The sequence below is a fragment of the Apium graveolens genome, chromosome 6 (assembly GCF_009905375.1).
Source record: "Apium graveolens cultivar Ventura chromosome 6, ASM990537v1, whole genome shotgun sequence".
Lineage (NCBI taxonomy): Eukaryota > Viridiplantae > Streptophyta > Magnoliopsida > Apiales > Apiaceae > Apium > Apium graveolens.
The window spans coordinates 259,163,884-259,181,405 of record NC_133652.1 but is presented as its reverse complement, the minus strand read 5'-3'; the positions used below and the strand labels follow the sequence as shown (position 1 = coordinate 259,181,405).

The following is a 17,522-nucleotide window of genomic DNA, read 5'->3' as shown; positions in this document are numbered from 1 at the left end:
GCGACCTCTGAAAGTTGCTCACGAACTGATGTGATTCACTAGAAATAGCACACTGCTCTGTCTCATGGGCACCAGCACAAAGCTCACAAACACTAGTGATCTAATTAACTCTATAATTAACCAAAGAATCCACCTTTATCGTCAAAGCCTTAAGCTGAGCAGCTATAGCAGTAGCTGCATCTACTTTCAGAATTCCTGCTACCTTGCCCTGAGGTAGCCTCTGAGTTGGGTTCTGGTATTCATTAATAGCCATCAGTTCAATCAACTCATAAGCTTCATCATAGCTCTTAGCCCACAAGGCTCCACCTGATGCTGCATCAAACATAGGTCTAGAAGTTGCACCCAACCTGTTGTAGAAACAGTTAATGATCATCCAGTCAGGCATCCCATGGTGAGGACACTTTCGAAGCATCTCCTTATATCGCTCCCAAGCTTCACATAAAGACCCTCTAGACTGCTGCGCAAATTGAGTAAGAGCATTCCTGATTGCAGTTGTCTTCGCCATAGGAAATAACTTAATAAGGAACTTTTGAGAAAGATCTTCCCATTTGGTGATAGAGCCTGGAGGTAGAGAATGCAACCAACACTTAGCTTTATCCCTCAGTGAGAATGGGAAAAGCCTTAGCTTAATAGCATCTTCAGACACATTGTTGAATTTGAAGTGTGTCACAGATCTCGATGAAATCTCGAATATACATGTTGGGATCTTCTATCGGAGAACCCCCAAACTGAACCGAGTTTTGTACCATCTGAATCATGCTAACCTTGATTTCGAAAGTGTTAGCCGCGATGGTTGGTCTGACAATGCTAGAATGAATATCATTGATCTTCGGCTAAGAATAATCCATAAAAACCTTTGTATTCGCATCTGGTTCACCCATTGCAACAAGAGCTTCTTCTTCTTTCTCAACTAAGATTTCTTCTTCAACTTTCTCCTCTGCTTTTTCCAGTGTTCTCTTTCGAAGTTGTGAACGCGTTAGCATACACGCTCTTTAGAGTACCTTAAAAAGCAACAACAAACAAGTAAGTAAAATATCCAAGTCAATGAACTTTAACGACCACTGATGTTAAGCACATAAACTAAAAATTAACATCGAGTCCCCGACAGCGGTGCCAAAAACTTGTTAGGAGGAAAATACGCGCTAATATTCACGCAAGTATACACAATCGCAATTAATATAAAATTAATTCTAGTTCGTTCCCACAGAGATTGGTTTAGGTTAATTTCAATTAATGCACTTATGCAACAATGGTATGGTTATTATTCAATGTTAAGATGATAACAAGTTGAGAGTGTTTATAACTACGACTAACTAAGAGATTATACTAATTTATATTAACTAAGAGAATTACGGTTGATTAACTTATATAACATAAACATGGGATTCTAACTTCATTAAATACTTCATTCAATAGCCTCTTTGTTCTTAACCTTAGCATGCAATGGTGATGACACTAATCTGATAACACGAAAGTAGTAAACGCCAATTTTTATTGTACGAATACCCTACTACCAGACATCCACAAAAGAGATAGAAGCTAAATAGACACCAATAATATTGAGACCCTATATATCTATAGAATTTGACAACATAACGCTTTAATGTGCAGGTTATCTATCGTGATTACATAGGGCAAGTAAGATGGTTAAAATTACCTACGAATCATGCATAACACATACATGAACCTATGCTAGCATGGAAAGTTCTAAACCTCTAAATTCATTGTCATTTCATTAGAGATTAACATACTATCTTATAAGTTCGCGACGCTCATAAAACGAATAAGCACAACCAATACTAAGACATCATACAATCACCACATACTGAGGTATCAAAATATATTAACTATTGAAATCCATAAGTAAATCCGTTAGAACCCCACGATAACGATTAGCCCAAAAACGAACTCATCATCGCTGTGGGTTTCGATAAAAGCATGGTATAATAAACTAGGTCTTTATAAAACGAATAATAAACAATATACGTAATGCAGAGTATAGGTTCAACAAAACAAGAAACGAGCATCCAAGATTACAACTTAGAACAAAAAATCACAAGAATAAACTAGATCGTCTTCGCCTTAATTGAATTTGTGTTATATGTCTTCTTGATGTCTTCTCCTTATGCTCAATTATGAAAAACGTCTTCAAGTTGGCATTATATAGCAGCCCAATTAATCCAAAAGCCCAGAAAAACAGTCTTCTTTTTGAAACAGGAATCTGGAATCCCGACCTGGCGCGGGTGCGCGCTTTTCATCAGCGCGGGCGCGCTGTCATTCTGCTTCTCTGGCGCGGGCGCGCGCTAGCATAGCGCGGGCGCGCTATCCTTCTGGAAAAACTGAAATTGCTTTCTTTATTTGCTGGTTCTTAATGGTCTTTGCACGAGCAATCTTCACGACACCTTCCTAATACAATTTTAGGATCAAAGCAAGGCTAAATCACCTCGATTCTTGTTATATGCCTCAAATGCAAAACAGTACAAAAACACATCAAAAACACAAATAACTTGAGTACAAAATATCAATTCAGGCCTTTATAGAGTATTCTAAGTGGACATAAATGCCACTTAACAATTGTATATATCTTGAGATACGGGGGCTATTGTATATATCTTGAGGTACGGGGCTCAACACGTATTTTAATGCTCATTTGAAGTATAGTTTTGTAATTTTTTAAATAAAAATTTGATGTTTAAATTTTATTAAAAAAGTTAAAAATAAATTGTGAAAATATATTTTATATTCACATTAAAGTGCGTGTCGAGAATTAAAAAAAACTTTATATACAATTGAACGAGAAAGAGGCGGTTTTAGAAGAAAAGAAAGGGGAAAAAAAGAAAAATGGTAGAGGAATAGGCCACGCGGTTTTGAATTTTTAGGGTTTTATCACAAACTTGAGGCCGAGGGACTAGGGAGGGGGCGATATAAGTAGAACAAGACCACCAACCTAAAACATCCTAGAATCGCAGTTTCAACACAAACACAATTATACGATGGACAAGAATATGCTCGGAGATCTTGCTTCTCTTCCTCAAGAAGATCAAGCTAAAATGGCTTCTATGATTGACCAGCTTCAAATTCGTGACAGGTACTGTAACCCCCCCCCCCCTATTTATATCTACAATGCTTTTTCTTTTTTGTATAATAATTACATGTTTTCTTTTATCTTTAAATCTGAATTTTAAGTTTTTAAAGTCATTAGCTTTTTGGTTCTTTTTTGGCTTCTCAAATTGTATTATGAATCGAGTTACATAAGTGATTAATGTTGTGTGACTCTGTAATGGTGAAGCCTATACTAATGTTCTTCTATAAACCATCTGTGATCCTTTTGTTGCATATGGACGTTAAGGGAACCACACGTGGTAATACCGATTTCTCGATTTTGTCGCTTCCTTGTTTGAGTTATTATTACATCAGTGTCTGCTCTAAAATGTGTGTGTTGTGGCAAGTTTTAATATCCGTTCTATGACTATTAGGGGGTATCAATTTTGTCAATGATTAAAATGTCCGTTTCATTATCAAATGTGTATTTCAATTGGTGATTAAAATTGACATATTTACTGTTTGATTATCGGTGATGCTTCGATTTGTCTAATGCTAGCAAAGCTAGAACTATTGCTATATTTTTGGTGTTAAAGTTGAATTTATAGTTTAACGGAATGTGAAAATGACTAAAGCTGTTGTGTTATTTAGTTCAAGTTGCTTTTATATGCGGGGTGACAAAGTGAGGAATCTAGAGCTACAATTGGGGAATAGGTTGGTTGACAACTTTGGTGTTGGGAATTATATAAAATGTTCAGGTTGAGATTAGGGAACAATGGTTGATAGATCAAATTAAGGGGAAGGTAGTCAGTCACTGTACATTGTACTAGTAATTTCTGAAAATTTCCGAGGTGTGTCAAATTGCTCTTGAGTCTTGACAGGGGCAAGTAGAATCTCCTGAATTATAATGTTATATTCTAGCAAACTCTTTTCCATTAATAAGAGGTTGAAGGCATTAATGAGACATGTGTAATGAAGTATACAGCAGTTAAACCTCCTGTTGTGATAACATATAGGCAACGTTGTTCTAAGGGCATAAAGGAAGTCCATATTTTATTGTTAAAAAAGGAATGGTCAGTTACAAGAGAGGATACATACGAGAGAAAAAGTTTGGAGTGGTTTATTCAGGAGATAGTATTTTGTAAGCCTTTCTGGTTATTGGCAGTCTCAAAGCTTTAAATCGTCATTTATATATTTTCTGACTTGTGGTAGTCATCTGTCAGTTACTAGCTCACTGATGTTTTCATTGTAATTAGTGAATCCCTGTTTGGGTTTGGGGTGTCTTTAGTTCACATATCCCATATGCCTTATTGATTATCTATAATCATTAATTAAACATTCATGAAGGCTGTATGTTTAATATCTAAAATGCTGTTTTTGTATAATTAGATGTTTTTTGATCCTTAAAAAACTGTATAAGCTCTAGGGGGTTTTATCAGGTTTTAAGAAATTTTGCATCTTCCGTTGCCAGGTTCAAACCCCTTTTCATTTTACACTCTGTGATGCCTATTCACGCACTCACCATCATATGCCTGCTCCGTGTTTGTGAATATGCCTAGTTTTTTGTAATGTATATTTGTTCTCTTGTGTTTTTATATATAACCCGGATATACTGGGTACCCATTTTTTCCATTTCTTAATTAGATATTGTTACAACTTGTATGCAGTAATTGTTTGTTGCCTCCAATCTGCATGATTTAGCTATTAATGGCGGTGTTCTATTCTTAACATTATCGTAGGTAACTATTAATTTAGTGGACTAATTAAGAGTTAAGACCAAATACCAGAAAGTAACTAATTGAACAGAGAGGACTGAGGAGGAAGGTTGAGATACAATGTATGTCTAATTATGTTGCTATTGATTTGTGAGCTTATGACTAATGGTTTTGCGGGTGTTACTTCAAGTCATGGGGATTGGGAGACGGTCAATTTGCCCTATGCCTTAGTAGCTTAGGCATGTCTTGATATTTTAATTTTTAGCAATATGGCAAAAGGTACATATATTTATGCATATATAAATTAAACAGTGTGAATGACTTATTTTTTGGTGGAGAGTGTCGAATAATATGTTATTGTTATCTAGATAGTAAATTAGTGTCACCGGTCATTCAGGTCTTCCAGTAAAATTTCACAATTCAGCTACGTCCATGAGTATTCTCATTTTAACATTGTATAAATAGATGAGCTTTTCTCGACTTATTACAACGGATGTTTTTCACAAGGTTTATTTGCAGATGTTTTTTAATGTTCAAGTAAACCTTCTATAAAATATACCATTTTTGTCTAATAAATACAGTATATTGTAGCCAACTGCTACTCTTATTTTTAAAACATAAATATGTAAAACTGAAAACTAAATTAGTAGGGAAATTAATATACAGAATGAAAAATTGCATGTGTGCTATTTTTCATAAAATTGTTATTCTACGTCATTCCTTCTTTTGCTTTTGTTTGTTGATTGCTACTATTAATTTTTTATTAAATAGATCACCAAGTGTCAGTATTGATTGTTTATATTAGCATGCTTGGAAGATGGTTTAGTGTAATATGTAATTGCAACCCAAATGGCTTACAGTAACTCTGCATACAGATAGGACATGAATTTAGGTGCCATACAGCCCAGAATGGTTCTAGGATTCAAAGCTCAATATTATTTGTATAAAAGTCATGAGAGGAGGAAATTGGGGGGTTGTTACTGTTATTAAATTTATGTACATTTTCTTTTACAAATAGAGTGGTTTGTTGATTTTATTCAAATAAATTACCTTTACTGCACGAGATTGAGGCTTTTGTATGTTCCGCTATATTAAGATGGATCTTGTTAACCAGTGTTGTAAATATCTTGATTTTAGCAGATATCAGGAGAATCGTATATATTACAAATAATTCTAGCAGACCTACCAAATATTAATATACCATATACTCTATTGAGTATCTATTATCATTAATCAAACAATTATAAAAGTTGTATGTTTGATATCTACAGTGCTGTTTTTGAATAATTAGATGTTTTCTTATCCTTAAATCTAACATTTAAGGTGTTAAAGTCTACAGATTTGTCGAGATTAGCTTCTTTTTTGGCTTCTCAAATTGTAATAAATCGTGTTGCACAAGTATTGATGTTGTGTAACTCTGTAATTGTAAAGCCTATACTAATGTTCTTCTAAAAACCATCTGTGATCTTTTGTTGCATATGGACGTTAAGGGAACCACATCTCATATTGATTTCTCGATTTTGTCACTTTAGCCTTGCTGCGGCATTTTTTAGTTTTTGTTTGTTTTTAGATGTTACGACAATTAGTTTACATCACTGTCTGCTCGAAATGTGTCTGTGCAAGCTTGCACTTTTAATATCCGTGATATTGCCTATTAGAGGTATCATATTTGTAGTAGTTTTTTTATTACAGATTTAGGAGTTAAAAAACAAATATTTGTGAACAACATTTATCGTGTTACACTTTCACCACTGTTTTTACGGTACTATGTCAGTGAAGTTAAAATTATATCTTTAGAATTCTGGTGCAAAATCATCTTTGATTTCAAGGGAAAACGAATCAATATATATGCTGCAATAAGTAAAATAACTCTATGCAGTATGTATGCATAGAGTGAAGAGAAGATAAATTTGTAATTACATGTCTCTGGTGTAGCTTTTCCTCAAAAAATGTTTGCTTAATAAAGAAATAACATTTGTGGAACACTGAAGCCTCCTCATTGTTTTTCTCTTAACGTAATGTGTACCTGTTATCTTCTCACTGTTTGCAATTAGTTATACAAGTAAGCTCTGATTCTATTATTATTGGAAATAGCTTATCTGATGTTTCTTTTTTCGATTCTTTTATCAGTCTTAGGATGTATAATTCCCTGGTCGAGAGATGTTTTACAGATTGTGTGGACTCATTTAGACGCAAAACCTTAGACAAGCAAGAGGATACCTGTGTCAGACGATGTGCAGAGAAGTTTTTAAAGCACTCCATGCGAGTTGGTATGCGATTTGCAGAACTCAATCAAGGAGCTGCCACGCAGGATTAAGAGCTGGCCTTGTATCCGCATATTGGTTTATGTAACTATCAGTACTCAGTAGTTACTAGTGAGACATCACCAACTTGTGCGGATAAATAATAGAGAACAAGTCTTATTTACCATCGGTTGTCTACAGGAACTTCTTTTTCCCAATAGTGAAGTTAGTCCTCAGGCAGGTGTTTTATTTGTCATATCTTGTACTAAGCTCATGACGGAGTATCTTAAAACCATGCAGATATTACTTTCATATACATTTGATAGAACATAGTGCGGTTCAAAGGCTGTTTCTATCAGCTGTTTTACAGGTTGACTACTATTTTACTTTCGTATACATTTGATAGAACGTAATGCGGTTCAAGGGATGTTATTCTTGAAAAATATATTTTCCATCAGCTAATTTACAGGTTGACTACTAGTTTATGGAGTAGAATCTCACCGGTAATGTTTTTACCAGGTTCTTGATAAGCCAGGTGTCGGATCAATGCATGGTAACAGATTGAGAAATGGAAGTGAAATCGCCTGTCACTGCAACCTCAATTTGATTAAAAAAAACAATGGCATTTTCTTCTTTCTTGCAAATTCGTCTTCATGAAATAAGAAATATCTGCATATTACTATCTATGATTATAAAAATTAAAATCATCTTTTTCCCCTGCCAATTACTAAACCATAATTTAGAAATGCCGATCGAGCTTGTATTTGTTTTGCTAGTTAAACAGACCCATCTTGTTTCTGTCAAATTTTCAAATTCTAGGCATCTGTGAAAGGAAAATGGATGGAAGGAGATAATGCTACACCAGGACGGAGGAGGAGCAATTTTAAATCAAATTAAATAAATCCGATTACACCCAATTTTATTCTTTTGCTAAATAACCGATAACCAATTTTTAACTTTGTGAACTAAACTTCAACCAAATCTATACTAAATTATCAAAACAGTAATGGGATACAATTTGGTCATTTTCTTTATTCGGTTTGATTATTCTTAATCATTAATGTCAGATCTTCTCCGATTAATGTCAGATCTTCTCAGGAGCCTTAGATCCGAATACTAAAAAATCCATCATTCAAGTTTCGGAGTTCATTGTTTTTTATAGCCCATGTTTAAATTTCACCAAATACAACTATTTATATTATATCTAATACTAAACAATAATCTATACTAAATTATATTAATCAAAATTAGTTATAATTTAATTGAACAGTTATTTCATTATTTTGATTATTAAAAATAAAAATAATATAATATAATATAACTACTAAATTATTAAATTCATAGTCTCCTTACCCTTATCATGTTGAACTACAAGCTGAACCCATACGTGGTTCTAATTATTTTATTATTTCTATAACAATTATTATATATTTAAATAAATATGTTAAAGTTATTTTATGATTAGATAATTAAAATATTTAATATAAATTAATGGGAACGGGGTTTAAATTAGTACGAGTAAAAACTCAGGGGGCGTTTGATAGAAGGTATTCAATAAAGGGAAAGGGAAAAAAATTGGGTTATTCCTTTTGTTGATGTTTGTTTAGTGAAAACAATCATTCATTTTCCCCTTTTTTAGTTGTAGGTTTACCCTTTATTCCTCAAACTCCATTTCCCACCTCCCACTACGTATTTGAACACCCTTTCTCACTTTTATTTTCTTATTTCAATTATAATTTAAATCTTGGACCAAAAATATACATCAGTATGCAAAATTAATTTTAAAAATTAAAAATATTTATAATTTAGTTTTTATAAATTAAAAATAATTTTGATATAAATTTATATGTTAATTTATTAAAAAAGTTAATGATGCTATTAAATAATTAAATTTGTTTATTTATTATAATGTTAATATATTATACTGTTATAATATAAATATATTTGATTATATTGAGATTGTTTAATATTAAAAAATAAAAAATAAATGTAATCATGTAAATTTTCATTCCGTTTCCGGATCTGAACCAAACACGTAAAACAATTATGGGTCTTTACTTTCTTTTCTCTTCCTTTACCTTTCTCGATTTCATTCCGTTTTCCCGAGATAACCAAACGCCCCCCTCAGATTTTTTTAAAAAAATTGAACCAATTTGGCCCAACATTTATAAAACAAAATTCATACTAATTTATTTCGCAAATTCAGATTCAGGTTCCTACCACAAAATAAGTTGAGGCTCTGCACAGAACCATCACAGTACTCAGCATCTTCCGTCTTCTTACAATAAAGAGTTCTCAATTCTACTTAGCTTCTCTATAATCTTGATCAATTTTCTTGTTCTTAGAAACCCATAAAACATGTCTCAAGCCATGTCTCTAATTCCAAGAATGGTGAAACTCCCACCCCTCAAAGCTCTCTCACTCTTCAATTCTTCAACTCACCACTCTCCTCAATCTATCTCTACTCTCCTCCACCTCCTCCTCTCCTCTAACTTACTCTCCCATGCTCAATCTCTCCTTCTTCACCTCATTTCGGCTCGGGTCCAACAACCTATTTCTTCAATTCTTGATCAATTTTCTCCCTCTTATTCATACTCTACTGTTCTTTACGAAGTTCTAATCAATGCCCATGTCAAATCTCAGGTACCTGAGCATACCCTTTTCTTTTTTTATGAAATGCTTGACAAAGGCCTTGTGCCCACTTCAAATACTTATAATAATGTGTTGATTTATCTTGTTAAAGGTAGGATTTTTAGTGAAAGTTGGGATTTTTTTAATGAAACTAAGAGTAGGGTTGTGTTGGATTTGTATAGTTTTGGAATTATGGTGAAGGGTTGTTGCGATAATAATGAAATGAGCAAGGCTTTCAAGGTTTTAGGGATGGTGGAAAAAATGGGCTTTCGTGCAAATGTTGTTATTTATAGTTCTTTGATTGATGGGTGTTGTAAGAATGGGGAGATTGCGCGAGCGAGGGAGTTGTTTGGTAAGATGAGGGAGTTGGGGTTGGTTGCTAATCAGTATACTTATACGATTTTGATTAATGGGTATTTTAAGAATGATCTTAAACGGGACGGATTTGAGTTGTTTGAAAAGATGAAGAGTGATGGGATTTTGCCGGACTTGTATACTTATAATTCGGTGATGAATGTATATTGTAAAGATTGTAATGTACGAATGGCTTATAGACTGTTTGCTGATATGCGCGAGAGAGGTGTGGCGTGTAATGTTGTTACCTATAATGTTTTACTTGGAGGGTTATTTAAAGAAGGCAAGGTGGTGGAGGTGGAGAGGTTACTTGATCAGATGAGGAAGGACGGATTGAATCCTACTGTGATAACTTTTAACATTTTGATAGATGGATTTTGTGACATTGGTAGATTTGACAGAGCTTTATGGTTTTTTAATCAAATGAAATCTGCTGGTTTATTACCGTCTCTTGTTACTTACAATGTTTTAATTGCTGGTTTTTCTAAAGATGGAAATCCAGCAAAGGTTGCAGAGTTAGTACGAGAGATGGAGGAGAGAGGCATTCCTCCAACAAAAGTGACATATACAATTCTAATTGATTCATTTATTAGATCAAATAACATGGAAAGAGCATTGGAAGTGCATTCCTGCATGGAAAAGGCTGGTTTGATTGCTGACATTTGTACATATGGAGTCTTGGTACATGGTTGGTGCAGTCAAGGCAATATGAAAGAAGCTTCGAGGGTGTTTAGATCAATGCCCACTATTGGTTTGCAGCCAAATGATGTTATATACAATACTATGATTTACGGTTACTGCAAAGAGAATAACTCCTACAGAGCCTTGAGTCTGATCAAGGAAATGGGTGAAAATGGAATGGTTCCAAATATGGCTAGTTACATTTTGACTATCGAAGTTCTTAGCAAGGATGGAAAGTTAGAAGAAGCCCAAAAACTCCTTAATGAAATGATTAAATCCGGTTTAGAACCATCAGTTTCTACTGTAAATATGGTTTCTAATCCTAAATGTGTTGATCAGTAGGAGATCTTCAAGAAAAAAATTGCAGCGAGGAAGAGTAAGACAGGGATGGAAGCAATATATTATGACCCTAATGTCTGTACCCTCAATCTGTTGTATCTTGAGCTTAGATATGAAAACTCACTGGAAGATGTAAAATATCGGCATTTGATTGAGTAAGCTTCATTCTCGTCTTTATTACCTGTCTAATTTATAAAAAATAAATATATAAATTCAGTTCTCTAATACAAGTAACATAGCCAAATTGTGGGAAATATATCTGTCATGTGGTGTATTATTTTAAGATTGCTTTTTCAACATTTCCTCGAAATGATATAAAAATAATGAAGATTTACCTTTTTTCAAGGGTACACTCCTTTCATATGCATGCAATCACATACAAGATGCTATTCCTAGTTGCGATTAGGTAAAGGTAGAGTCTACTACCTCTTTTCTGGCAATTTCATGTTGATAAACTATTCCAAGATCTCAATGTTCAACTTGTAAACGAACATCGTATTGATTTTCACTTATTAAAGGTGACATCCTCAGTCAGTTTCTGACTATTGCAGTAGCATCTTATTAGGTGTAAATAGAAATTGGAGAAAAAACTTTACTCAGCTGGTAGAAGCCTAATATTTCCAACACCATTTTCATTAGGTTTTTGTGTTTATTTTCCTACAATTTTGTCCTTTATTTTGTTAATGGTTTAGCATGTTTAGAAGTCGTACATCTGTATTATTGTAAAGATAGTCACACTTTTAGCCTCTGGATGATAGGGCGCACAAAGACCTCTCTCAGTAGATGCACACTTCACTTCATAGGTCATGGTTTATATGTTATTTGAGTTTAGTAATTTGCTCCAGTTATTAATTCATTGAACTAGTTCATCAATGTTCATTTATGCTACTATTTTTTTTTTAGTAAACCCTTTATATTCGTCTTTACCTCCTCTCATAACTAACCTGATTTTTACGTTTTTATTAATTTACCCCCTTATAAATAAACTCACACTTACTGTATATACATCGTAGAAAGGTTTTAACTAACGGCACAGTTAGGAGTTTATGATCATCCAGATAGGTTTTTATGCTAATATGATAATTTACAAGATATGAACTTTCCTTTTCTCAGATTACTGAATGAATTGGTTTTATCCTAGTCTTGTGTTTTATAGTCTTCTACTCTTTGAGCCTGATTTGTATTTTCCCCCTCTCAATTACTTGTCCTATATTGAAGTTGCTGCTTTATACCCTTTCGAGTTACATTGTAAAGTCTAACTCTGGAATTTTTCATCTGTTATGAGGTCTAGCCACAGAATCTTATTAATAGTTGGAAATTTTTGCATAGATAACGACATAGACTATATGTAAGCTTAGATACGACAAATTTCATCCTGAACACACAACATGAAATGGTCTTAGCTGAAGCTTTATATTTGATTTCAAGCGACAGCAGAAAACCAGAACCAATTTTTTGCTGTTACATGAAGAGTTTGTATGTAATTGTTAGGTATCTGAATTTACAAGAATTCTACCTATTTTATACACATTTTCATTGTCCATGTAGTTAATTGGTTGGTGATGGGCATTAAGTACTACGCAACTTTGCATCAATGGTTTAGGAGATAAAGGCAAAAGGTTAAAAAAGAATATATGTGAAAAGAAAGGATGAGATACAATTGAATTCTTCCACTTAAATTGTTACTGTTTAATAGTGTAGGACACTAGCTGCAGGGGCATCTTTTTTCATTTGAACAAGGGCTATAATGCTGCCCGTAATTGGCGTAACTGTAGACTAATAAACATCATCCGAAATGATGTATTCATATGTTGATGATATCATGTTGTGGCTGGCATGATTTTACCATTAAGATATTCATGTTTAAGAGCAAATGCAATCATAGAAACAACAAAAAATAATAAATTGTAAAGTGGACTGCCCTAAACGCCTTTGTGATTGTTAACATTACACCGTTGAATTTAGCCGGTTTAGATTCATTGGATCAATTTTCCATCGCACTATGGTAACATTAAGGTTTTTGTATATTTGTAATACTAGCCAGTAGCCACACTACTCATCTCCTCATACATACTCACTCCTTAAAGTTTCACCTGTTACTTATAAGTTTTAGATTTCCATCATGATGAGAACACGATCAACTCAGTGGGGTGGTGATCTGGGGGAGCAATCTGAGAAGCATGATACAGAGAAGGAAATAACGAAGAAGAATGTCCACAGTACTGAAGATCTAAAAGTACGAAGAAGCATGATATATCTGAAATGCAGTTAAGACATGGAGTCAAAAAGTTAAAGAGAGTCTCGAAAAGAGGGCACAACCTCGGCTTCTCAACCTTTCTACGATTACCTTTGTCTTTTTATTGGCTTCCCATATCAATATTATAATTTTGATCCAGGCTTCTTACCTGCTCCAGTCCTTTCTCCATATCCAGGTTATCCTGGAGTTCCCATGTGGAAATTCACAGCCCCTGCTGCTGTTGACACAACACAGAATCATGTACTCCATATCAGTATCATAACTTCCACAATCACCTTTGTCTTTTTTATTGGCTTCCCATATCAATATTATAATTTTGATCCAGGCTTCTTACCTTCTCCAGTCCCTTCTCCATATCCAGGTTATCCTGGAGTTCCCATGTGGAAATTCCCCCCCCCCCCCCCCCCGCTGCACACAGGATCATGTACTCCATTCTCCAGTTGCCTAAGTTTTCAAACCCTCCCGTGAACCTGAAATTACCCAAGAGATGGGATGTATTTCATTTTGCTTTTGGTTAACTATCCTGTTGGCATTTTTTTTCTGTTGTTTCCTATGTTTAGTTTCTTCTTGTTAGACCAGTGAGAGGTACTTATAACTAATTGCTTTATATTGAAATTATGATTAGCGAAAAAACTCTACTTGTTTAGCTCTATTATACTATCCCCTGAATAACTAGTACAATGTATCAGGAAGATATTTCACTGTTTATGACTGCTTGGTTGCCTGCATCGTGATTTGCCTGTTTCTCAAAATTCCCATGCTGCAAAATATATTTTCGTAGGGGTAGAACCTATTACTTGCTATATAGAGAAAATTTATTATATCTCCTTTTCGCTAAATATGACAGGCGAAGTGCATCAATTGCAGAATGTGTTACACATTGGTCTAATAATTTCCTGGCCTATGAACCATTTTGGGCACCGGAAAGGTAGCAACCCCTGCTCAAGCTCAGGAGGTTAGTCCATCCATCTGGATAACAAGGTTTTACATTTTTGTCGATTGGTAGGAAAAAATCATATGTTATGTATCAATTTTGGTTAAAATTGTTGGCTTCTTTTGCACTTGCCGGGACGTTATGCACTCGGAGTAGCATAGTTTGAGTGGCTGTGCTGTTATCACATGGATTCAGTTAAAAAAATCCCACAAGCTGGTTGGTCTTCATAATCATGCATCAGAATGTTTGTATTAATATTCCATTTATTTTTTAATTCCTCGTCTCATTTCTGCTTAGCAGCAATAGTAATTCTGGTTCTGTTACTAATTTACTCTTGGTAAAATATATGCATTTGTAATGTCATTTGTAATACAGGATGTTGAGTCCTGATATAAATATGACAAGTATTTACTGGTGATTTGGTACTTTCATGTACATAAATAAGCTTGGTGCGGTTGTGAAGGCATAATTTGCACACATCATTTTAGGATCTTGACCCAGTCTTGTTGTTTACTTCTTTATTAGAAGAAGATGTGCACTGTGTTAGTAACTTGATACTCTTGTTCGATTAATTTCTTAGTGTTGGATTCACCCTGTCAGTTCTGTTTTAGATAAACCCGCACTTATATCTGTTGGTGTTGGAATCACCCAGCCAGTTCTGTTTTAGATAAAAACAAAACTTATCAATGCTATAGACAACATACATTTCAATTCGGAGTTGATACATGATACTTTGTGGCGTCAATATAATTTTTATCAAATAGTTTAGTCTCTTACCAGGTCCACTATAAATTGAATGTCTTCTTTCTCTTGTGCATGTCTTCTTTCTCACACCTCTTCCTCTTGCATTGAATACATAAAAACATCACATGTACTGGCTGTCACACATATTATAATTGTCGTCAAATGCCAATTCTTAGGCTCTGTGAATGGAGGAGACTGTTAAGAATTGGTAGCTCAACCAGTTATCAACGGCTTCTTAATTGGCGGAGCTTCACTAAAGGTGATGTTCTTACTCAAAAAAATCTGATATAGTAATTCGTGTTTCATACTTCCAGCACTTTAAGGAAGCGGACTCCAGTTCATCTTTTACTTTCCAATCAGCCCGAGTTTCATTGACATCATTTAGTCTGCAACAGTTAAAAGTGTTTAGTGTGACATCAGAATACATTCCTGAGTAGCATTTGATCAGCACATGATCATTATTCTGTGGTTTAATTATCCAAGGGAAATGATTACCTTCCGAAAAATTAGATAATATAGTTACACCCAAGACTTTGTGTGCAATATAGTGATACATTTGTGTTCTGCTCTGATATATATAGTATTGAAGTCATGATGTCCTTGACTGCTTATTCTATGGTTTTATTCTTATGTGGTAAGTAGAACATTGTTACACTAGCTTCTGAATTCCGATTCATCAGTTAGTATAGGAGATTGGTGTGATGAAGAGGTGGGTTTTGTAGATAGACAACACTCTATATCTGGGACATCATCTGCCATTGATATGATTGAGATGATATATCTATTATAATCTCCAACTATGGGATAAAATTCTTAGTTCGGTGATTGTGTGTTTCATGTGTGGCAAAGGCAGAAATGTCCCTCGCTAACAAGAAGTTGCATATGTGCTGCTAGCACCATTTGTAGTTGTTTGTACTTTGTTAAACACTACTTAGTGGTAGGGAGCGAAGGAGCACGTGTGCATACAATTAAGTATTGTGATTAAGACTGCAATTAATAATCATTGTTATTTTTGCTGGGACAGAAATGGAATTGTAGACTATAAATAGTGAATGCACTGCCGAATTATTTGACCCCATGTCAGGCGGGGATCATGTGTTTAGGGGAAGGGACAAAATATTCGATGCGACTAGAATCGACCCGATCATATATAATTGATTTACAAGAAGTTATATTGTCGTAATACCCTTTAATGCGAGCTTGGGAGGACGTTGCAGATGTGCGGGACAGACACAACTTGTTCTAATGCTAACAACACAAAGTTAACCCCACAATTCACGAATTTAAAACTGTCATCATTGCTTCATCACTTGAATTTAACGGATTTCGAATATTCTGATTCAAAAACACAAAATGTTGTTTGCCGAATGCAAGTGGGGTCTGAACAAAATGTTGTAATTAGGTAAATGTTTTGGAATATCTAATAATCTTTTAGACCCAATCCGGTTCAAAAAACCTGCTCAAATGCTCAAAATAACCATCCATATTATAATAATAATAATAATAATCTTCTGTCAAGGAAAAAAAAGTTGGGGAAAATGACCGAGGATGAAAACAAGTAGGGTAAAAAATATATATTAAGAACACAGGGTCAAAGGGGATACCTGGATAAATGGTCAAAATACAATCATGAGGTCTTTTTTAAGCGGAAAACGCATTTATATATATTAGCTTTACCACTTTTGCCATTCACGACTATTTATTAATATTTTTATATTATTTAAAATTATAATAAATTTATTTTTACATCATTATCTTATTAGTATATCTATAAATAATAATATAAATATTTGTTATTCAACCTGAATTTTGGATAATGTATAAATAATAATATAAATATTTATTATTGGTGGGGTTCGAACGTGTGAGTTTAAATAGTGTATAAATAATAATATAAATATTTGTTATTGACGGAGTTCGAACTTGCGAGCTTGAGTAATATATATTCTTTTAGTATTTGATTCTAACGGTTCTGATCACTTGATTAAAAAGATTCGACGGTCATAAATGGAGATAACCAAACCAACCAAAAAAATCAAACCAAATTATACCTCATTTCAGTTATTATAATATAATATAGATATTTACACACTCTATAACTAAATATGTGATTTTCAATTTTTATTTCATCAATGCATAAATTCTTTCGAATTTCGGATAACGTTTGTATTTGTAAAAATGATAATTTTGGTTCAAGTAAATATTACACGTAATAAATATATTAAATAATTTCGTATACTTGGATTCGGTCCAATGACTAAAAAACTATGTATTCAAGTTTTTAAACTAAAACTTAAGGAATGGAATGAAAATTTATGCTCAGCAATGTTCTATAACTTTCTTAAAACACTAATATCACCTCTTCACCGCTAATTTTTAAGTAGTAGTCCAGCCTTTTTAAGGTTTTACTTAACTAATATTTAACAATAAAACTCTCTCTTTGTCTCTTTCATAATATACTCTTGTTGATTAGATGGGCTTTTAATAATAAATATTAAATAACGAATATGTATAACTAATTTTGTCGGAGACAAATTTATTTATCAATGTTTGTAGTTATTAATAGCCACTTTATAATATAT

The 17,522-nt window shown here is 33.8% G+C and overlaps 2 protein-coding genes and 1 non-coding gene across 5 annotated transcripts; all 3 read left to right on the top strand.

The window, feature by feature from the left end:
* Positions 1 to 383: 383 nt before the first annotated feature.
* On the top strand, positions 384 to 490 carry LOC141669159 (small nucleolar RNA R71). Its single transcript, XR_012553450.1, has one exon. It is a non-coding gene; the product is annotated as a small nucleolar RNA R71 (small nucleolar RNA).
* A 2,356-nt stretch (positions 491 to 2,846) lies between these two features.
* On the top strand, positions 2,847 to 7,369 carry LOC141668360 (mitochondrial import inner membrane translocase subunit Tim9). The gene is made up of 2 exons (XM_074475215.1): positions 2,847 to 3,088; positions 6,888 to 7,369. Exons 1-2 carry the CDS (start codon positions 2,994 to 2,996, stop codon positions 7,072 to 7,074), a joined length of 282 nt encoding a protein of 93 aa, XP_074331316.1. The 5' UTR covers positions 2,847 to 2,993; the 3' UTR covers positions 7,075 to 7,369.
* Positions 7,370 to 9,218: 1,849 nt separating this feature from the next.
* On the top strand, positions 9,219 to 15,579 carry LOC141668274 (uncharacterized). 3 transcript variants are annotated; one of them, XM_074475081.1, is made up of 3 exons: positions 9,219 to 11,160; positions 14,110 to 14,217; positions 15,117 to 15,579. In XM_074475081.1, the coding sequence occupies exon 1, from the start codon at positions 9,359 to 9,361 to the stop codon at positions 11,006 to 11,008; it is 1,650 nt and encodes a 549-aa protein (XP_074331182.1). In that variant the 5' UTR covers positions 9,219 to 9,358; the 3' UTR covers positions 11,009 to 11,160; positions 14,110 to 14,217; positions 15,117 to 15,579. The 3 variants fall into 3 exon arrangements, with proteins under 3 accessions (XP_074331182.1, XP_074331181.1, XP_074331183.1); XM_074475080.1 differs by lacking the exon at positions 15,117 to 15,579 and having other exon boundaries at positions 14,110 to 15,099; XM_074475082.1 differs by lacking the exons at positions 14,110 to 14,217; positions 15,117 to 15,579 and adding an exon at positions 11,352 to 13,608.
* The last annotated feature ends 1,943 nt before the right edge of the window (positions 15,580 to 17,522 follow it).